The sequence below is a fragment of the Ranitomeya imitator genome, chromosome 1 (genome assembly GCF_032444005.1).
Source record: "Ranitomeya imitator isolate aRanImi1 chromosome 1, aRanImi1.pri, whole genome shotgun sequence".
NCBI classification, from domain to species: Eukaryota; Metazoa; Chordata; class Amphibia; order Anura; family Dendrobatidae; genus Ranitomeya; species Ranitomeya imitator.
The window spans coordinates 307,617,308-307,641,208 of record NC_091282.1 but is presented as its reverse complement, the minus strand read 5'-3'; the positions used below and the strand labels follow the sequence as shown (position 1 = coordinate 307,641,208).

The 23,901-nt window shown below is 46.7% G+C and overlaps 1 protein-coding gene across 2 annotated transcripts in view; it reads right to left on the bottom strand.

Annotated features, from left to right (window-relative positions):
* CIT (citron rho-interacting serine/threonine kinase) overlaps positions 1–21,868 on the bottom strand; it is a 254,862-nt gene extending 232,994 nt beyond the window's left edge. For both annotated transcript variants that reach the window (XM_069758420.1, XM_069758429.1), the window contains exons 1-2: positions 21,832–21,868; positions 392–489 (exon numbers count right to left, since the gene is read on the bottom strand). In XM_069758420.1, the coding sequence (XP_069614521.1) occupies positions 392–487 (96 nt within the window). In that variant the 5' untranslated portion in view covers positions 488–489; positions 21,832–21,868. The remainder of the gene's footprint in view (positions 1–391; positions 490–21,831) is intronic.
* Positions 21,869–23,901: the final 2,033 nt, after the last annotated feature.

Genomic DNA, 23,901 nt, shown 5'->3' with positions numbered 1-23,901 from the left:
GCTAATACAACTCTATGAGAAAAAAACGGATCCGTTTTTTTCAAAACTTGCCAGATTGTGCCTGACGGCAAAAACCTGATGTGTGAAAGTAGCCTAAATCAGACTGGACTCAGATGACATCCAAGCACATTCCAATATTTTCCACGGACTCACTGACTTGCATGGCTGAGTGGGATCCGAATATCGGATCAAACTCAGGCATGCAGCAAATTTTCGTTCGAGGAAAATGTTGGACATATGAACGGTCCTATAGACATTGGCCCGAGTGCAAACCGATGTTTTGCTGGATCACACTGAGACCGAAAATATGGCAGTCTGCATCCGGGCCTAAAGGATAGGGGAAAACTTGTGAATTTGGGAGGACACTAAAGAAACTACATATACAAAACACCTGTAAAAAGTTATGGAGCCGTGTAGCTCTGCTGGTGAGGGGCTCTGATGATAGACTGTCTGCTCCACCACGAATTCCAACTTTGAACTTCAACATTTCTAGAAAAAAATATAATTATATTAGAAAATGACAGTGCATATTAAAGGCAGGAAATTATAATAGCCTTCTGTCAGTATTAAAAGCGTACCGACGATTACAGGTGAATTTTCTGAAGAGGCCTGGACACAAAGGCAGTATCTCTAACCACAAGATCACCTGTGTGATATTTTTCTAGCAGTTTTCTCCCTTTGTAGGATTCATCCTAAATTTTCCTGAGCTCAGCTTTAGAAAGCCATACACTGAGATTTATACCTGCAAACGTGACCTGGGCAAAGTGCGGCCCGCGGGCCAGATCCGGCCCTCTGGTTGTCTCAGTCCGGGCCGCGGACAGCTATGGGGCAGAAAACAGTGGCCCACGGTCCACACCGTGCCCACTCGATGTCTCCGCTGTCTATATCCATGCTGACTGCATTGGTGGAGGAGGGGCCTCAGGCCACTACTTCCACCAATCAGCGTGAGAAACAGCTAATGCGATGACATCATTTCATCGCGTCATCTGTGTACTGCGGAGAGTCAGCGCACAGGAGACACCAAGACAGGAGCAGAAGCAGAGTGTCGGGGAGCCTATAGAAGTCTTACTGTGGACATGAGGAAGCTATGGGTGTCTTATTGTGGACATGGGGAGGCTATAGAGGTCTTACTGTGGACATGAGGAGGCTATGGGTGTCTTACTGTGGATATGGGGAGACTATAGAGGTCTTACTGTGGACATGGGGAGGCTATAGAGGTCTTACTGTGGACATGGGGAGGCTATAGAGGTCTTACTGTGGACATGAGGAAGCTATGGGTGTCTTACTGTGGATATGGGGAGGCTATAGAGGTCTTACTGTGGACATGAGGAAGCTATAGGTGTCTTACTGTGGTTATGGGGAGGCTATAGAGGTCTTACTGTGGACATGGGGAGGCTATGGGTGTCTTACTGTGGACATGGGGAGGCTATAGAGGTCTTACTGCGGATATGGGGAGGCTATAGAGGTCTTACTGTAGACATGAGGAAGATATGGGTGTCTTACTGCGGATATGGGGAGGCTATAGAGGTCTTTTTGTGGACATGTGGAGGATATGGGTTTCTTACTGTGGGCATGGGGAGGCTATAGAGGTCTTACTGTGGGCATGAGGAAGCTATGGGTGTCTTACTGTGGACATGGGGAGGCTATGGGGGTCTTACTGTGGACATGGTGAGGCTATGGGGGTCTTACTGTGGATATGGGGAGACTATAGAGGTCTTACTGTGGACATGGGGAGGCTATAGAGGTCTTACTGTGGACATGAGGAAGCTATGGGTGTCTTGCTGTGGATATGGGGAGGCTATAGAGGTCTTCGGAGGACAGACAGCGGAAGGTAAGTATGTAGTGTTTGTTTTTTTTTACTTTTACGCTGGTAACCAGGGTAAACATCGGGTTACTAAGCGCGGCCCTGCGCTTAGTAACCCGATGTTTACCCTGGTTACCAGTGAAGACATCGCTGAATCGGCGTCACACACGCCGATTCAGCGATGTTTGCAGGGAGTCCAGCGACGAAATAAAGTTCTGGACTTTCTGCAGCGACCAACGATATCACAGCAGGATCCTGAACGCTGCTGCGTGTCAAACTGAATGATATCGCTAGCCAGGATGCTGCAACGTCACGGATTGCTAGCAATATCGTTCAGTGTGAAGGTTCCTTTACTGTGGATATGGGGAGGCTATGGGGGTCTTACTGTGGACATGGGGAGGCTATGGGGGTCTTATTGTGGACATGTGGGGCTATGGGAGTCTTACTGTGGACATGGGGGGGCTTTGGGGGTCTTATTGCGGACATGGGGGGGCTATGGGGGTCTTATTGCGGACATGGGGAGGCAATGGGGCTAACTGTGGGCATTAGGAAGCCATGGGTGTCTTACTGTGGACATGGGGAGGCTATGGGGGTCTTACTGTGGACATGGGGAGGCTATGGGGGTCTTACTGTGGACATGGGGAGGCTATGGGGGTCTTACTGTGGACATGGGGAGGCTATGGGGATCTTACTGTGGACATGGGGAGGCTATGGGGGTCTTACTGTGGACATGGGGAGGCTATGGGGGTCTTACTGTGGACAAGAGGAAGCTATGGGTGTCTTACTGTGGACATGGGGAGGCTATAGATGTCTTACTGTGGACATGAGGAAGCTATAGGGGTCTTACTGTAGACATGGGGAGGCTATGGGGGTCTTACTGTGGACATGGGGAGGCTATAGAGGTCTTACTGTGGACATGAGGAAGCTATAGGTGTCTTACTGTGGATATGGGGAGACTATAGAGGTCTTACTGTGGACATGAGGAAGCTATGGGTGTCTTACTGTGGATATGGGGAGGCTATAGAGGTCTTACTGTGGACATGGGGAGGCTATGGGTGTCTTACTGTGGACATGGGGAGGCTATAGAGGTCTTACTGCGGATATGGGGAGGCTTTAGAGGTCTTACTGTAGACATGAGGAAGATATGGGTGTCTTACTGCGGATATGGGGAGGCTATAGAGGTCTTTTTGTGGACATGTGGAGGATATGGGTTTCTTACTATGGGCATGGGGAGGCTATAGAGGTCTTACTGTGGGCATGAGGAAGCTATGGGTGTCTTACTGTGGACATGGGGAGGCTATGGGGGTCTTACTGTCGACATGGTGAGGCTATGGGGGTCTTACTGTGGGCATGGGGAGGCTATAGAGGTCTTACTGTGGGCATGAGGAAGCTATGGGTGTCTTACTGTGGACATGGGGAGGCTATGGGGGTCTTACTGTGGACATGGGGAGGCTATGGGGGTCTTATTGTGGACATGGGGGGCTATGGGAGTCTTACTGTGGACATGGGGGGCTATGGGGGTCTTATTGCGGACATGGGGGGGCTATGGGGGTCTTATTGCGGACATGGGGAGGCAATGGGGCTAACTGTGGGCATTAGGAAGCCATGGGTGTCTTACTGTGGACATGGGGAGGCTATGGGGGTCTTACTGTGGACATGGGGAGGCTATGGGGGTCTTACTGTGGACATGGGGAGACTATAGAGGTCTTACTGTGGACATGAGGAAGCTATGGGTGTCTTACTGTGGATATGGGGAGGCTATAGAGGTCTTACTGTGGACATGGGGAGGCTATGGGTGTCTTACTGTGGACATGGGGAGGCTATAGAGGTCTTACTGCGGATATGGGGAGGCTATAGAGGTCTTACTATAGACATGAGGAAGATATGGGTGTCGTACTGCGGATATGGGGAGGCTATAGAGGTCTTACTGTAGACATGAGGAAGATATGGGTGTCTTACTGCGGATATGGGGAGGCTATAGAGGTCTTATTGTGGACATGTGGAGGATATGGGTTTCTTACTGTGGGCATGGGGAGGCTATAGAGGTCTTACTGTGGGCATGAGGAAGCTATGGGTGTCTTACTGTGGACATGGGGAGGCTATGGGGGTCTTACTGTGGACATGGGGAGGCTATGGGGGTCTTACTGTGGACATGGGGAGGCTATGGGGGTCTTACTGTGGACATGGGGAGGCTATGGGGGTCTTACTGTGGACATGGGGAGGCTATGGGGGTCTTACTGTGGACATGGGGGGCTATGGGAGTCTTACTGTGGACATGGGGGGCTATGGGGGTCTTATTGCGGACATGGGGGGCTGTGGGGGTCTTATTGCGGACATGGGGAGGCAATGGGGCTAACTGTGGGCATTAGGAAGCTATGGGTGTCTTACTGTGGACATGGGGAGGCTATGGGGGTCTTACTGTGGACATGGGGAGGCTATGGGTGTCTTACTGTGGACATGGGGAGGCTATGGGGGTCTTACTGTGGACATGAGGAAGCTATGGGTGTCTTACTGTGGACATGGGGAGGCAATGGGGGTCTTTCTGTGGACATGGGGAGGCTATAGATGTCTTACTGTGGACATGAGGAAGCTATGGGGGTCTTACTGTAGACATGGGGAGGCTATGGGGGTCTTACTGTGGACATGGGGAGGCTATAGAGGTCTTACTGTGGACATGGGGAGGCTATGGGTGTCTTACTGTGGACATGGGGAGGCTATAGAGGTCTTACTGCGGATATGGGGAGGCTATAGAGGTCTTACTATAGACATGAGGAAGATATGGGTGTCGTACTGCGGATATGGGGAGGCTATAGAGGTCTTACTGTGGACATGAGGAAGCTATGGGTGTCTTACTGTGGATATGGGGAGGCTATAGAGGTCTTACTGTGGACATGGGGAGGCTATGGGTGTCTTACTGTGGACATGGGGAGGCTATAGAGGTCTTAATGCGGATATGGGGAAGCTATAGAGGTCTTACTGTAGACATGAGGAAGATATGGGTGTCTTACTGCTTATATGGGGAGGCTATAGAGGTCTTACTATAGACATGAGGAAGATATGGGTGTCGTACTGCGGATATGGGGAGGCTATAGAGGTCTTACTGTAGACATGAGGAAGATATGGGTGTCTTACTGCGGATATGGGGAGGCTATAGAGGTCTTATTGTGGACATGTGGAGGATATGGGTTTCTTACTGTGGGCATGGGGAGGCTATAGAGGTCTTACTGTGGGCATGAGGAAGCTATGGGTGTCTTACTGTGGACATGGGGAGGCTATGGGGGTCTTACTGTGGACATGGGGAGGCTATGGGGGTCTTACTGTGGACATGGGGAGGCTATGGGGGTCTTACTGTGGACATGGGGAGGCTATGGGGGTCTTACTGTGGACATGGGGAGGCTATGGGGGTCTTACTGTGGACATGGGGGGCTATGGGAGTCTTACTGTGGACATGGGGGGCTATGGGGGTCTTATTGCGGACATGGGGAGGCTGTGGGGGTCTTATTGCGGACATGGGGAGGCAATGGGGCTAACTGTGGGCATTAGGAAGCTATGGGTGTCTTACTGTGGACATGGGGAGGCTATGGGGGTCTTACTGTGGACATGGGGAGGCTATGGGTGTCTTACTGTGGACATGGGGAGGCTATGGGGGTCTTACTGTGGACATGAGGAAGCTATGGGTGTCTTACTGTGGACATGGGGAGGCAATGGGGGTCTTACTGTGGACATGGGGAGGCTATAGATGTCTTACTGTGGACATGAGGAAGCTATGGGGGTCTTACTGTAGACATGGGGAGTCTATGGGGGTCTTACTGTGGACATGGGGAGGCTATAGTCTTACTGTGGACATGAGCAAGCTATGGGTGTCACTGTGGACATGGGGAGGCTAGGGGGGTCTTACTGTGGACAAGGGGGGCTATGGGGATCTTACTGTGGACATGGGGAGGCTATGGGGGTCTTACTGTGGACATGAGGAAGCTATGGGTGTCTTACTGTGGACATGGGGAGGCTATAGATGTCTTACTGTGGACATGAGGAAGCTATAGGGGTCTTACTGTAGACATGGGGAGGCTATGGGGGTCTTACTGTGGACATGGGGAGGCTATAGAGGTCTTACTGTGGACATGAGGAAGCTATAGGTGTCTTACTGTGGATATGGGGAGGCTATAGAGGTCTTACTGTGGACATGGGGAGGCTATGGGTGTCTTACTGTGGATATGGGGAGACTATAGAGGTCTTACTGTGGACATGAGGAAGCTATGGGTGTCTTACTGTGGATATGGGGAGGCTATAGAGGTCTTACTGTGGACATGGGGAGGCTATGGGTGTCTTACTGTGGACATGGGGAGGCTATAGAGGTCTTAATGCGGATATGGGGAAGCTATAGAGGTCTTACTGTAGACATGAGGAAGATATGGGTGTCTTACTGCTTATATGGGGAGGCTATAGAGGTCTTACTGTAGACATGAGGAAGATATGGGTGTCTTACTGCGGATATGGGGAGGCTATAGAGGTCTTATTGTGGACATGTGGAGGATATGGGTTTCTTACTGTGGGTATGGGGAGGCTATAGAGGTCTTACTGTGGGCATGAGGAAGCTATGGGTGTCTTACTGTGGATATGGGGAGGCTATAGAGGTCTTACTGTGGACATGGGGAGGCTATGGGTGTCTTACTGTGGATATGGGGAGACTATAGAGGTCTTACTGTGGACATGAGGAAGCTATGGGTGTCTTACTGTGGATATGGGGAGGCTATAGAGGTCTTATTGTGGACATGGGGAGGATATGGGTTTCTTACTGTGGGCATGGGGAGGCTATAGAGGTCTTACTGTGGGCATGAGGAAGCTATGGGTGTCTTACTGTGGACATGGGGAGGCTATGGGGGTCTTACTGTGGACATGGGGGGCTATGGGAGTCTTACTGTGGACATGGGGGGCTATGGGGGTCTTATTGCGGACATGGGGGGGCTGTGGGGGTCTTATTGCGGACTTGGGGAGGCAATGGGGCTAACTGTGGGCATTAGGAAGCTATGGGTGTCTTACTGTGGACATGGGGAGGCTATGGGGGTCTTACTGTGGACATGGGGAGGCTATGGGTGTCTTACTGTGGACATGGGGAGGCTATGGGGGTCTTACTGTGGACATGAGGAAGCTATGGGTGTCTTACTGTGGACATGGGGAGGCAATGGGGGTCTTACTGTGGACAAGGGGGGCTATGGGGATCTTACTGTGGACATGGGGAGGCTATGGGGGTCTTACTGTGGACAAGGGGGGCTATGGGGATCTTACTGTGGACATGGGGAGGCTATGGGGGTCTTACTGTGGACATGGGGAGGCTATGGGGTCTAACTGTGGGCATGGGGAGGCTGGGGGGGGTCTAACTGTGGACATGGGGAGGCTATAGAGGTCTTACTGTGGACATGAGGAAGCTATGGGTGTCACTGTGGACATGGGGAGGCTAGGGGGGTCTTACTGTGGACAAGGGGGGGCTATGGGGATCTTACTGTAGACATGGGGGCTATGGGAGTCTTACTGTGGACATGGGGAGGCTATGGGGGTCTTACTGTGGACATGGGGGAGGCTATGGGGGTCTTACTGTGGACATGGGGAGGCCGCGTGGGCTTCACATTCAGGACATCGAGAGGCTGTGTGGGCCTCATGTACTGGACATGGGGAGGCTGTGTGTTGCTCATATGCTGGACGTGGGGAGGCCATGTGGGCCTCATATGCTGGACGTGGGGAGGCCGTGTGGGCCTCATACGATATCCATAAAAACACAAAAGGAGGGCACCATCAAGTGTATATTTAGAGGGATCAACCTGCAATATGTCAAGAAAACAAATTTTACAAATTTTATTAGTACATTCAACACCAAATATGAGATTTAAAAAGGTTACACCATATATAACCATTGTGTGCAGGAGCTGCAGATTGCCAACTAGCACCAATAAATAACACATATAAATATACCTCCAAACAACGAGTATATGTGCCGCTGAAAAGGGTACATAGAGATGTTATAAACAGTATTGTGGTTCAAGAGAAAGTACAGACCTGTAACAATATCATGTCTCATTCATTTAGGTGAACTAAAGAAGCGATGATGGGCACCCAATACAAAAATAAGTACATGTAGGTAAACATTATATAATAGCTGATCATCCAAACACAAGCATCATTATTGGAAAAATATCAAAACCGTCTAATGATATGTATCCAGAGAAAATAAACCAACAATATAGAGTGTCCCAAAGGATTGGGTTCAGAGCTCAGCTAACTCAATGTATCCATAATCAATTAAGCAAATAACCATTTGATTGCTATGAGTAGCTAGGATACGCTCACAGGACCAAAGCTTATTGTGCAGTAATGACGGTGCAAAGGCAGAGAGCGGCTCCTGTCAGCCCAACCCGCGTTATCACCACTGACACTTCATCAGGGGCAGGAAGTGTCAGTGTGGTTTTCATATTTTTCCAATAATGATGCTTGTGTTTGGATGACCAGCTATTATACAATGTTTACATACATGTATTTATTTTTTGTATTGGGTGCCAATCATCGCTTCTTTTTAAATGTTTTTAAATCTTATCTGTGGTATTGAATGTACTAATAAAATTTGTAATTTTTTTATTGTGATCCTTGCTCATATGTACGTCTCTTTGCCTTTGGCTGTAACTTGGGCTCATACGATATACAGAAGAGGCTGTATTCAGGTTCAAACGGTACATAGGGTAATGTCGGAATACTTAATTCTGCTCAATATTGAGTGATAATTAATATAATTATATTCATAATTATATATTGATATTAATATTGAGCTTAATTCATTTCAGCCTATTGGTTCGGCCCTCCACAACAGTCACAGTATCATTCAATCGAAAAGTCGTTAAGCGCACTATAACACTGTGGCCGAGGGTGAACAAGTACCACTCTCCCATCATAGTCACCCAAAAAAGGTAACTGAAAGAGACTACTCTCAAAAACAGTATACACAAAAAGATGGAGTAAGCAAAATGTCCCACCAATCATTATAAAAATATAAATTTTTATTCAATATAATGTGTACAAATACATCAGTATACATATTCCAATGTAGACCCAAATACACAGGAGGCCAAAGAAAAAAAAACTAGTGATAGACTAGAGAGTAAATGAGAGACAAAATGTATTCCCTCATGGTGTCAGAAGAGTTATAATCAAATCCAGCAGAGTTCAAGGACTCGGCCATCACAATTCTATGTTACAATCCATAACCCATATGTCCAGAACTCCTGCAAATAAATCAGCGCTTACCCATGAGTAGGGACGTCTCCCACAGCCTCCCTAGATGCCCCTGACGCGCGTTTCGCGGTCCAGCTTTCTCAAAGCTTCTCATACTTTCTCATACTTAATTCTGCTCAATATTGAGTGATAATTAATATTATAATTATTATATTCATAATTATATATTGATATTAATATTGAGCTTAATTAATTTCAGCCTATTGGTTCGGCCCTCCACAACAGTCACAGTATCATGTAGCCCCCCTCAGAAAAATTAATTGCCCACCTCTGCTGCAGACCATTAGCAGATACAGCTAAGTTGGATACAATGTGTTGAATATGATGTCTTTGGTAATCATACACAGAACCTTCATAGCAGATTTTAGTAAAATGTCTTCTGGCAATTATCTAGCCAACAACATTATATAACTGTTACATGAACAAGCTAGCTTTAAGAAAACCCCCTTTCACCTTGTACACACATGCTCAGCCTGACCATCTGTTCTCAGTAAAGGTACCTTCACACATAACGATTTCGTTAACGATATCGTTGCTCTTTGTGATGTAGCAACGATACCGCCGTTAACTAAATCGTTATGCGTGACAGCGACCAACGATCACCCCTGCTAGGAGATCGTTGGTTGCTGGGAATGATCAGGACCTTTTTTTGGTCGCTGATCACCTGCTGTCATCGCTGAATCGGCGTGTGTGACGCCGATCCAGCGATGTGTTCACTAGTAACCAGGGTAAACATCGGGTTACTAAGCGCAGGGCCGCGCTTAGTAACCCGATATTTACCCTGGTTACAATTGTAAAAGTAAAAAAAAAAAAAAAACAGTACATTCTCACATTCCGATGTCTATCACGTCCCCCGGCGTCAGCTTCCCGCACTGACTGTGTCAGCGCCAGCCGTAAAGCAGAGCACAGCGGTGACGTCACCGCTCTGCTTTACGGCCGGCGCTTACACAGTGCGGGAAGCTGACGCCAGGGGACGTGACAGACATCAGAATGTAAGTATGTAGTGTTTGTTTTTTTACTTTTACAATGGTAACCATCGGGTTACTAAGCGCGGCCCTGCACTTCGTAACCCGATGTTTACCCTGGTTACCCGGGGACTTCGGCATCGTTGAAGACAGTTTCAACGATGCCGAAGTTGTTCCCTGGATCGTTGGTCACTGGAGAGAGCTGTCTGTGTGACAGCTCCCCAGCGACCACACAACGATTTACCAACGATCACGGCCAGGTCGTATCGCTGGTCGTGATCGTTGGTAAATCGTTTAGTGTAACGGTACCTTAAGAGGGGAGTACTATAAGCTGCTGCCAGACTGCTCTCCTCTTCAGTACACCCCCCACCCAAAAAAAAAAACAACTGCTAGATAGTGATGAGCGAGTATACTCTTTACTCAGGGTTTCCGAGCATGTTCGGGTGTTCTCCGAGTATCTTGGGAGTGCTCGTAGATTATGTTTGTGTCGCCGCAGCTGCATGATTTGCAGCTGTTAGACAGCCTCAATACATGCAGGGATTGCCTGTTTGTTAGGGAATCCCCACATGTATTCACCGAAGCTGCACCCCCTGGCGGCATGAACTAATGCCAACTGATTTTCCCACGCTGCAGAGTTCATTTGAGTTCATGCTGCCAGTGGACGCAGCTTCGATGACGTCACTGAGGCTCCGCTCCCTGCATTTCATTCATTCCCCAGTCGTTTACAGCCGGGAGCGGCCGCATTAGCATTGCTCCTGGTTGTAAAATGTAAATGCCCCCAGATATAGATTACTGCGTGGGACTTGACTATATGGCGGACAGGTATGGGTATATTGTTGGTTTTTTATTTTGACTTTTTTCCAGGAGATCGATGGCTTCGCTTGGAATGGCAAAAGAATAAAGGTGAAAAAACTGCGTGTATCGTTTTATTTCATTAACCCCTTTCTGACATCTGACGTACTATTCCGTCGAGGTGGGGTGGGCCCGTATGACCACCGACGGGATAGTACATCATAGCGATCGGCCGCGCTCTCGAGGGGGAGCGCGGCCGAGTGTCAGCTAACTATCGCAGCTGACATCCAGCACAATGTGCCAGAAGCGGTCACGGACATGCTCCCGGCACATTAACCCCCGGCATACCGCAATCAAACATGATCGCGGTGTGCCGGCGGTATAGGGAAGCATCACGCAGGGAGGGTGCTCCTTGCGGGCTTCCCTGAGACCGCCACAGCAACACGATGTGATCGCGTTGCTTCGAGGGTCTCTTACGTCCTCCTTCTCCTTGCAGGCCCGGATCCAAGATGGCCGCGGCATTCGGGTCCTGCAGGGAGGGAGGTGGCTTCACAGCGCCTGCTCAGAGCAGGCACTGTGAAGCCTGCAGCTGTGCATTTACGGTTGGGAATAGGGTTGGGATTAGGGTTAGGGGCGTGTTTAGGGTTACCAGTGAGATTAGGGTTAGGGGTGTGTTTGGATTAGGGTTTCAGTTATAATTGGGGGGTTTCCACTGTTTAGGCACGTCAGGGGCTCTCCAAACGCGACATGGCATCTGATCTCAATTCCAGCTAATTCTGCGTTGAAAAAGTAAAACAGTGCTCCTTCCCTTCCGAGCTCTCCCGTGTGCCCACACAGGGGTTTACCCCAACATATGGGGTATCAGCGTACTCAGGACACATTGGACAACAACTTTTGGGGTCCAATTTCTCCTGTTACCCTTGGGAAAATACAAAACTGGGGCTAAAAAATAATTTTTGTGGAAAAAAAAAATTTTTTTATTTTTACGGCTCTGCGTTATAAACTGTAGTGAAACACTTGGGGGTTCAAAGTTCTCAACATATCTAGATAAGTTCCTTGGGGGGTCTAGTTTCCAATATGGGGTCACTTGTGGGGGGTTTCTACTGTTTAGGTACATTAGGGGCTCTGCAAACGCAATGTGACGTCTGCAGACCATTCCATCTAAGTCTGCATTCCAAATGGCGCCCCTTCCCTTCCGAGCTCTCCCATGTGCCCAAACGGTGGTTCCCCCCCCCCTCCCCCACATATGGGGTATCAGTGTACTCAGGACAAATTGGACAACAACTTTTGTGGTCCTATTTCTCCTGTTACCCTTGGGAAAATACAAAACTGGGGGCTAAAAAATAATTTTTGTGGGAAAAACAAGATTTTTTTATTTTCACGGCTCTGCGTTATAAACTGTAGTGAAACACTTGGGGGTTCAAAGTTCTCACAACACACCTAGATAAGTTCCTTAGGGGGTCTACTTTCCAAAATGGTGTCACTTGTGGGGGGGGGGGTTCAATGTTTAGGCACATCAATGGCTCTCAACGCAACATGGCGTCCCATCTCAATTCCAGACAATTTTGCATTGAAAAGTCAAATGGCGCTCCTTCCCTTCCGAGCTCTGCCATGCGTCCAAACAGTGGTTTACCCCCACATATAGGGTATCAGCGTACTCAGGACAAATTGTACAACAACTTTTGGGGTCCAATTTCTTCTCTTACCCTTGGGAAAATAAAAGATTGGGGGCGAAAAGATCATTTTTGCGAAAAAAATATGATTTTTTATTTTTACGGCTCTGCATTATAAACTTCTGTGAAGCACTTGGTGGGTCAAAGTGCTCACCACACATCTAGATAAGTTTCTTAGGGCGTCTACTTTCCAAAATGGTCTCACTTGTGGAGGGTTTCAATGTTTAGGCACATCAGTGGCTCTCCAAACGCAACATGGCGTCCCATCTCAATTCCTGTCAAGTTTGCATTGAAAAGTCAAATGGCGCTCCTTCCCTTCCGAGCTCTGCCATGCACCCACACAGTGGTTTACCCCCACATATGGGGTATCAGCGTACTCAGGATAAATTTTACAACAAAGTTTGGGGTCCAATTTCGTCTCTTACCCATGGGAAAATAAAACAAATTGGAGCTGAATTAATTTTTTTGTGAAAAAAAAGTTAAATGTTCATTTTTATTTAAACATTCTAAAAATTCCCGTGAAACACCAGAAGGGTTAATAAATTTCTTAAATGTGGTTTTGAGCACCTTGAGGGGTGCAGTTTTTAGAATGGTGTCACACTTGTTCATTTTCTTTCATATAGACCCCTCAAAATGACTTCAAATGAGATGTGGTCCCTAAAAAAAAATGGTGTTGTAAAAATGAGAAATTGCTGGTCAACTTTTAACCCTTATAACTCCCTAACAAAAAAAAAAAATTTGGTTCCAAAATTGTGCTGATGTAAAGTAGACATGTGGGAAATGTTACTTATTAAGTATTTTGTGTGACATATCTCTGTGATTTAATTGCATAAAAATTTAAAGTTGGAAAATTGCGAAATTTTCAAAATTTTCGCCAAATTTCCGTTTATTTCATAAATAAACGCAGGTAATATCAAAGAAATTTTACCACTATCATGAAGTACAATATGTCACGAGAAAACAATGTCAGAATCACCGGGATCGGTTGAAGCGTTCCAGAGTTATAACCTCATAAAGGGACAGAGGTCAGAATTGTAAAAATTGGCCTGGTCATTAACGTGCAAACCACCCTTGGGGGTAAAGGGGTTAAAATACTTTTTTCTTACTGTGTGTGTGTTTTATTAAACATTTAACATCTGTGTGATTAGTAATGGATAGGTATGCCAGTGCTACAGGGCAGTGGGAAGAACTGGGCAAAGCTCCAGAATTGGCACATCAAATAGATGCACCTTTTCTGGGCAGCTGCGGGCTGCTGTTTTTAGGCTGGGGTGGCCATATCCATGGCCCCTTACCAGCCCGCACCTTTGAATTTTGCCGGGTTGGCTGTATAATGTAGGGGGGAACCCCACGTCGGGTTTGCTTTCTTTCATTCTCCCTGGCTCGCGCTTATCGGTGGCCGAGCAGGGAAGAAGCGATGACAGCCGGCTTCAGCACCACAAGCAGAGGACAGCACTAACTGGAGAGCTGCTTCACGGCGGCCATCCGTGTGGTCCTGATGCGGCACACGGGCGGCAGAAGGCTGCTGCACATGTGACACACGGATGTGCCACGTGAGTACACGGACAACTCCGGTACCGGAATTATCTGGACGTGTGAAACCGCCCTAAAAGTGGTTATCTGAGCTGTCCACAATGCCCGCCGTCAAATATTTCAAGCTGCAACTCATTCCAGGAAGGGGAAAGAAAAAAAAAAACATGCTCAGCTGACTGAGCAGAATGGGCTTTCTTTTACTTGCTTCAGTCCTGTTCCATACTTTGTTGTAAACCCAACCAGTCAATCTTTGTGCCCAGCATGTGATGCTAACAAAGCCGAAAGTTGTTTACAACTGTCAGGCTGAGTGAGCAGAACGGGTGTACAACTGTCAGGCTGAGTGAAGCAGAACGGGTGTACAACTGTCAGGCTGAGTGAAGCAAAACGGGTGTACAACTGTCAGGCTGAGTGAAGCAAAACGGGTGTACAACTGTCAGGCTGAGTGAGCAGAACGGGTGTACAACTGTCAGGCTGAGTGAGCAGAACGGGTGTACAACTGTCAGGCTGAGTGAGCAGTACGGGTGTACAACTGTCAGGCTGAGTGAGCAGAACGGGTGTACAACTGTCAGGCTGAGTGAGCAGAACGGGTGTACAACTGTCAGGCTGAGTGAGCAGAACGGGTGTACAACTGTCAGGCTGAGTGAGCAGAACGGGTGTACAACTGTCAGGCTGAGTGAGCAGAACGGGTGTACAACTGTCAGGCTGAGTGAGCAGAACGGGTGTACAACTGTCAGGCTGACTGAGCAGAACGGGTGTACAACTGTCAGGCTGACTGAGCAGAACGGGTGTACAACTGTCAGGCTGACTGAGCAGAACGGGTGTACAACTGTCAGGCTGACTGAGCAGAACGGGTGTACAACTGTCAGGCTGAGTGAGCAGAACGGGTGTACAACTGTCAGGCTGACTGAGCAGAACGGGTGTACAACTGTCAGGCTGACTGAGCAGAACGGGTGTACAACTGTCAGGCTGACTGAGCAGAACGGGTGTACAACTGTCAGGCTGACTGAGCAGAACGGGTGTACAACTGTCAGGCTGACTGAGCAGAACGGGTGTACAACTGTCAGGCTGACTGAGCAGAACGGGTGTACAACTGTCAGGCTGACTGAGCAGAACGGGTGTACAACTGCCAGGATGACTGAGCAGAACGGGTGTACAACTGTCAGGCTGACTGAGCAGAACGGGTGTACAACTGTCAGGCTGACTGAGCAGAACGGGTGTACAACTGTCAGGCTGACTGAGCAGAACGGGTGTACAACTGTCAGGCTGACTGAGCAGAACGGGTGTACAACTGTCAGGCTGACTGAGCAGAACGGGTGTACAACTGCCAGGATGACTGAGCAGAACGGGTGTACAACTGCCAGGATGACTGAGCAGAACGGGTGTACAACTGTCAGGATGACTGAGCAGAACGGGTGTACAACTGCCAGGATGACTGAGCAGAACGGGTGTACAACTGCCAGGATGACTGAGCAGAACGCGTGTACAACTGTCAGGATGACTGAGCAGAACAATTAGGCCATGTTCACAAGGTCAGTATTAGGTCAGTATTTTACATCAGAATTTGTGAGTGGAACAATCAGGGAAAACATAATAGAAAAACTTGCACCACTTCTGCATTTATCACCCACTCCTGGTTTTGGATTACAAATACTGATGGAAAATACTGACCAAATACTGAACACTGAAATACTGAACACATGAATTTGACCTTAAGGTCATCCACAAAGCTGGTACTAAGCCTGACAAGAACCTGCTCTAACATCGCTTAAAAACATCTGTTTCAAGTCGTGCTTGAACCCTTTTAAAGCGAACCTGTCATCAGGATTTTGCTAAGTAAACTACAGACGCTGTCAGATTGACACTTTTATACTGATTAAAATGATACCTGGTGATGAAATCCATCTTGTGGTTAGTGATTAATCTGTATTTGCAGTTTTCAGATATTGAAGTTCTCGTGCACCGGGGCGGCCTGTGGACGGGTCTTTATGTGGTGACCTGTTTACATATGTATTCTTATTCGCTTATGACAGGTCACTGATCCTTCAGTAACCTGTTTCCTTTTTTTACATAATGCATATAATATTGTGGGCTTAGAACAAAAATTTACATCCAACAAATTGGCGGTAGCGGCGCCTACGCAGTAACATCTATTTCTTACCAATAGATGCTACTGTGCAACCGCCACTATTTAGCTGCAGACAATTTTTTTTCGTCCAGCAAAATGGTGCCGGAAGCGGATGTGCAGTAGCGTCTATTTTTTGCAACCACACAATATGATATGCAGTATGGAAAATATGGGGCAGGTCACTGAAGGGCCAGTGACCTGTCAAAAGCCATCAGTATGAATATCTAAGCAGAGCACCACACAAAGTCCCGCCCACAGGCCACCCCGAAGCCCCACAAACTGAAAACTGCAAATACAGATTAAACAAGAACAACAAGATTTCATCAACCAAGGTATCATCTTAATCAGTATAACAGCAACAACCTGACAATGTCTGTAGTTTACAGAGCAAAATCCTGATCACAGAGTCGCTTTTAGCTGCATACACTAGCTGCTAGGATGTTCTCCTTGCCTGTTTCTCATAAACTGCCATAGGGTCCCGATAAATGTCTTGGGTGAGCTCCTTGTGTATTCCCAGTCTCAATAGTATGAATAATCATCTGTTCATTCTTTAGTGGCTCTTAATGTGCCAAATCTCATTGGCTTGCACAATAGTAGGACTCAATCTGCCGTCTGTTGATAAGAGGCTCTGAGCAGTAGAAATTAGTTAATTGGAAAGTGTGATGTCTAAATTTAACATAAAAATTAGTGATGAGTGAGTATTCTCGTTGCTCGGGTTTTCCAGAGCAGGCTCGGGTGACCTCCGAGTATTTATGACTGCTCGGAGATTTAGTTTTCATCCCCGGCAGCTGAATGATTTACAGCTACTAGCCAGCATAAGTACATGTGGGGCTTGCCTGGTTGCTAGGGAATCCCCACATGTATTCAAGGTGGGCAGTAGCTGTAAATCATTCAGCTGCCGTGATGAAAACTAAATCTGAACATTCATAAATACTCAGAGGTCACCCGAGGAACGAGTACACTCGCTCATCACTAATAAAAATGTACCGTAATATATAATCTTGGAACAGGTCAATATATGAGAAAGAACTAATGTGACACGTCACTGTCCCCTTTAGTGATTGGACTTTCATGCTGTCCTGCTCCACCGGAAATATAAACAACAGACTATTAAGTGCAGACTAATGATTTATAGATAACTGATCAACATGTTCCAGAGTCACACCGACACCATAAGGGAGAAGGAAGTTGGTGCCACCCTGAAACACAGTGATCTGATATTAACAAAGCATTAATCTACACCTAATAATCTGACAATCATTTCCCTGGACGGGCAGTGCGGCGTCAGAATCCCTACAGGTTTCCCATGATTGGATGATACAGCAAAGTCATAGCTCCGGTCAGAAGAATAATTGCAAAGGGGAGATATTCCAAAATCATTTATTTTTTTATTTCTTACTGGTTTGAGGCTGTAGAGAACTATAAAAATTGAGGTGGTGTCAATAGACTCAAAACTGATGTGGAAAAAGGATTATCCCAGATTTTAGGCAAAACTCTTCTGGAATCTAACACGTGACAATAATCATACCGGTCAGTGCGTTTGTTCCGATAGCAGAGCTCATGGCCATTATCTCTCCTCTTCTGAGCAGATTTATAACCACAGCATAGTATCATTCAGGAGAAGAGTGATAAGAGTTACTGATGCTGCCATAGTACATGCTCACTGACAAAGATTATTGCTCCAAATGTTCACATAGGCAAAAAAAAAAAAATAAACAGCTTTTACTCCGCGGGATCCAATATTGCCTCTTTCAGATGCTCTGGTCTGTTGATTGGCTGCAGCACGATGTCACCTTGAAAACACTGGTCAATCCTTAAACTCCTAGTAGACAAAGTGCATAAGCAACTGAGTCCTGTGATTGGCTGCAGCAATGACGATATAACGTCATTGCTGCAGCTAATCAACAAAAAACGGAGCAGCAGTGAAAATGTGTCGCTGGACACTGGGTGGCTGAGTGAGCTTCCCCCCCCTATGAGAATTTGGAGCAATATTATTTGAAAAAGGGAGAAATCGTTTAAAGGTGTTGTCGACTACTGGATAACCCCCACTTAACTACTTCAGTGCCTCATTTAAAATAAAAGCAATGGATACTCACCTTCTGCTGTTCCTATGTCAGTGCCGCTATTCATGGTACATGGCTCGTCATTGTTGTGTCACATAACCACTGCATAAATGGCAGATAATCAGCTTTACCTCATCAATACTCCATCAGAGTGGAGGGCTGCCCTGACAAAATAGTCAAGGTAGTAGCCGACCAGCGGCCACTGATTGGCTCCAGGTTACAGCCACTAGATCCTGTGATGGGGCGTTGATCCAGGGAGCTAGTCTGGTTGATGTATGGAGTTGGGAAGGAATTTTTTTCCTAATATGGAGCAATAGAGCAACTAATGTCTGCTCCATGGGGACTTTACCTTCCTCTGGATCAACATATTAGGCTGTAGGTTGAACCCGATGGACTTAAAGGGGTATTCCAATCTCAAAGATCCTGTCCCAATATGTAGCAGGTGTAATAATAATTATATAGTAACATAGTAACATAGTTAGTAAGGCCGAAAAAAGACATTTGTCCATCCAGTTCAGCCTATATTCCATCATAATAAATCCCCAGATCTACGTCCTTCTACAGAACCTAATAATATGATACAATATTGTTCTGCTCCAGGAAGACATCCAGGCCTCTCTTGAACCCCTCGACTGAGTTCGCCATCACCACCTCCTCAGGCAAGCAATTCCAGATTCTCACTGCCCTAACAGTAAAGAATCCTCTTCTATGTTGGTGGAAAAACCTTCTCTTCTCCAGACGCAAAGAATGCCCCCTTGTGCCCGTCACCTTCCTTGGTATAAACAGATCCTCAGCGAGATATTTGTATTGTCCCCTTATATACTTATACATGGTTATTAGATTGCCCCTCAGTCGTCTTTTTTCTAGACTAAATAATCCTAATTTCGCTAATCTATCTGATCTGGGTATTGTAGTTCTCCCATCCCCTTTATTAATTTTGTTGCCCTCCTTTGTACTCTCTCTAGTTCCATTATATCCTTCCTGAGCACCGGTGCCCAAAACTGGACACAGTACTCCATGTGCGGTCTAACTAGGGATTTGTACAGAGGCAGTATAATGCTCTCATCATGTGTATCCAGACCTCTTTTAATGCACCCCATGATCCTGTTTGCCTTAGAAAAGTAGTATAATTCTTCTGATTTGCCATGTAGCTTTCCCCCTGTGCAGGGCATTGCAGTGGCTTAGGTATCCATGGTTACGATGATGAACAGCTAACTCACTATACGAGTGGTCGTAACCATGAACAACCAAGCGCGGCACAAGGGGTAAGCGATATAGCGAATCAGAAAAACTATACTACATCATTTCTAATTGGAAGCATTTGCCATTATTATTTGTTACACGTACTACATATTGAGATAGGATGTTGGAGATAGGAATACCCCTTTAAATCTACCTTCAAGCTCAAAACTATGAAACCATGTTATGCAATAATATTGCCGACATTGCAGGAATGGCGACACTGTTGAAAGCGAGAATTCATTGTTTTTATTTTCAATGGGGCCTGATATTTACTTAGAAAGGAGGCTGTAAAAACCAAACACTTTACATTTATAAAGGAAGTCTGGTAGTAGATCCATGCTGTCCAAAAAAAAGGCAGCATTAGTGAGGCCCTGGCTGCACGAATTCAGCACCAGCATTTCAGAGAAAGCAGTTTCAAGACCAGAAGAGACCGCCTAGCGCGATGTGGGCCCTGCCGACTGCTCCCTGCACTGCTCTAGCTGAGTGACAGGCCTCTTCTAATGTGCACACATGGGAGCGAACTGTCACTCACCCGAAGCGGTGCAGGAAGGAGCCTGTCGGGCCCCCGTGCTACAGTGTTTCAAAGAAAAACATTCCTCTACATAATTGTGCAGTCAAGCTCTGATTCATGCCATCCTTGTTTGGGGCACCATGAATCGACTGTCGGCACAGAATGACTGTTCAAACCAAGTACAGGCGCTCGGTGCATCATTTATATACACCTTCCAAACTGCTTGGTTTCCATCCTTCTCTGGCTCTATGAAGGCAGAGCTGTCAAAGAAAGAAGACGGAGGGTGGAGATATAGGGAAAACCAGCAGGTGGGAAGGTGCATAGAAATGATTGGCGCCACCATGAAGAACCGAGCGCCTGTACTTGGTTTGAACAGTCATTCTGTGCTGACAGAGTCCTTGCAATAAATCACGTGCTCACATACTGTACAGTCACACCAATGATTAGGGTTTGTTGGCACATTGTGTTTTTGCCGCAGAATAAACGCAGCGTTTTACAATACCAGCAAAGTGAGTGAGATTTTGGACATCTCATGCATATGCTGCTTAGGTTTGTCTTGCAGATTTGAACCATCAAAGGAGGGTTCTTTCTTCAAGTCTGCAGCAGGTTGGCTCTTTCAGCATTTATAACCCATGCAAGTTAATGGGGTGGAGGGAAGGCAAGTAAAAATGCAGCAAAAACGCATGCAAAAACCGAGTATGTTTTAGGTAACGTTCACATTAGCGTTTCCCGATGCAGCGTATATTATTTATATTTATTTATATATTTAACATGGGGGACGCATGGACATGCGTTGTGCGACGCATGCGTTTTTTTTGCCGCAAACATCGGGCGCAGGAAACGCAACAAATTGCATTTTTCTTGCGTCCAAATTTCGGCAAAAAACTACGCATGCGTCGCAAAACGCAGCGTTTTGGTGCGTTTTTATTTGCGTTGTGCGTTGCATCGCCGACGCAGCGGCGCACAACGCAAATGTGAACGTAGCCTTACACAGCATTTACCCTGCCAAAACTCTTAGGGTATGTGCACATGTTGCGGATCCGCAGCGTTTTTTGAGGTGCAGAAACGCTGCAGATCCGCAATTGATTTACAGTACAATGTAAATCAATGAGAAAAAAAAAAATGCTGTGCACACTTTGCGGAAAATCCGCTGCGGTTTAAAAGTAGCATGTCACTTCTTTTTTGTCAAGGCTGGTGACATTTGCATCCACTTGGATGATATCAGGGCTGGGGATGGAGGGTCCGTGTAGTACGCGGGGTATGCAGCATGTGACCCTAAATCACTGGCAGCACGCTAATGAAAATATGAAGAATTGGAACCATCGTAGAACGCTGCAGTGGGAATAGTGAGGACCACCCTTACTCAGCGCTCTTCTTACACATTTTTAACCCAAACTTTGTGCGCTGGTTACATTTAAGAAGACCACCCTGTTACAACCCAAGGTCTCAGTGCAGCTTCAGGGGGTCATGTCAAAAAGCGGCACTTGTGTGTGGCTTCAAGAGAACCGGCCAGCAGGAATATCCATGTTACCCCAACATTTATCATGAAGATTAACAATAAGCGGCTGCAGATTTCTACACCATACCTGCGTGTTCCTGCTGACAGGGGCCCATTACCCGTCACACGTATTAATCCCCATCTTATCCCTACAAACAAGCACACAACCGACCCCAGACTGACCCCACAATAAGGAGCCCCATCACTTATACAGGGGGTCTGTGCCCCCCAGAAGTACACAACACTGGTTGTGCTCCAATACAGCAGCGGTCTACAGCTCCATATGTATTATACAGGGAGACAGCTGACGAGCGACCCCCGGCACACCGACCCCCGCACCGCGGACTCACCGGTCTCCGCTCCTTACCGCCATTAAATTCAAACAACATATGAGAACCGTGTGACGTCACTTCCGGGGCGGTCCCGGCGGCGGCTGCCCTCACAGGACGCCCTGTACTTGGATGTATCTACACCATTTCTCTTGGTCCGCGCCTAGTGTTGGCCTCCTTCTCCCAGGATAACCAATGCCGAGTCTCACAACGGCTGCCTGCATCGCTGACGAGAGGCTCCGCCATGTTTTCCCATAAGAAACATGTCCTCTCCGGCCTCACAGTCACTCCTCTCACCTCCAGCTTGTAGCGCCCTCTAGTGGTAGTCCAGCACACTGGCCAACTGTCATTATTTAGCTCCGCGCTGCTCGTGTACGATGGCAATGACAGCCAGTCACACGGGGGTCTGCACCCCCCCCCAGGGGCCAGGACTCGGCGACCTTTTTATAAACCGAGACAGTTAACCTTTTTTGCTTCTTATCCTGGGGTTGATAAAAAAAAAACAAAGTAAGGAAAAGCTAATTAAAAAATAAAAAACAAACACTAGGCCGTATGCCAGGAGAGGCAGAATCCGCCTCACCACACGCTGAAGAAAAAGCAAAGGAGCAGACTGCAATGAGCCAAAGGAATTGTACCTCACAAATCATTAAATGATGATCCCTTCAATACAGACCATAAGCCAATAGAGAAAAATGAAGGAACAATATGATCTACAGTGCAATTTTATTAACAATAACCAGTACATATACAAAATGGCAATGTCATAAATATATTCTACAAAAACGTAAAAAGTACATGCAAAATCGTATAACCTAGCTAAAGGGACTGGCTGCAAAACATAGGAAAAGATAGGACCACGGATCTATACAAATTCCACGTTCAAATAACATATCATTGCCACATTAGAGGCAGCAGAAAGATGTATCTGTCCTAATTCTACATACAGTTGTCTCCTAAATTGGTACAAAAATGGACTAATAATAGTACCATGCAGGAACATTGTGCACTGCCCAACTAAAATGTGTACTCTGATAATAGTTGTGAGCAGAAGCACACAAGTTTATATGATGAACTACAATGGTGTTATATGCCCATCAAATAGAACATACTGATCACGTGTTCTGCTGTAAAAACTGCAATGCATGGTTCAACCTGCTAAACAATAGTATAACAATAGTATAACATGTCATTAGGGCTACATCAGTATAACCATAAATTACCTGCAGTCATTGTGCAACCTAGATGTGTGGTCCACCAGCTCACCTCGACGCGCGTTTCACCACCTCTGCAGCTTTGTTAGGAGGATTGAGACAGATCCTGCGCCGTCCGTCGTTGGCTATAATGGAAACCTATGGGCGCAGGACCCGTCGCTGTCCGTCAAAAGACGGAATCCAGCGACAGATTCCATTTTTTGGAACTGAGCATGGCTGGAAGAATTTCTATTCCTTTAATTTAACCCATTTTTCCATTCAGGGAAAATCTCTCTCTCTCTCTCTCAAACTCTATTCCTTTAAAATTCCTGCAGCCTCTGCTTCGACGGATCCATTAAAAAAACGGATCCATTGCATCCGTTTTTGACAATCAGCACAGGATCCGTCTTTTCAACACTTTGACGGATTGTGACTGATTCCAAAATATTCTGCAATTGCAAAACTATGGTAAGTAAATACATTCTTGGGGACGCTCCCCTTGAGCGCCGCTCTCCTCTTCGTGACGCAATCAACACCAAGTATGAAACATTCACAGACACAGCGTTTACTTACCTCCTGACAAAACTGCAGAGGCGGTGAAACGCGCGTCGAGGTGAGCTGGTAGACCACACATCTCGGTTGCGCAATGACTGCAGGTAATTTATGGTTATACTGATGTAGCCCTAGTAATGACATGTTATACTATTGTTATACTATTGTTTAGCAGGTTAAACGATGCATTGCTGTTTTTACAGCAGAACACGTTATCAGTATGTTCTATTTGATGGGCATATAACACCATTTATTCCATGTTTGGCTCCTTGTCCTCCGGATATCATTTGATAGTTTTGGAGCTCATTTAGTTTGTCTGGGTGCCCAAAGAAACTCCTTTTTTGGGGGT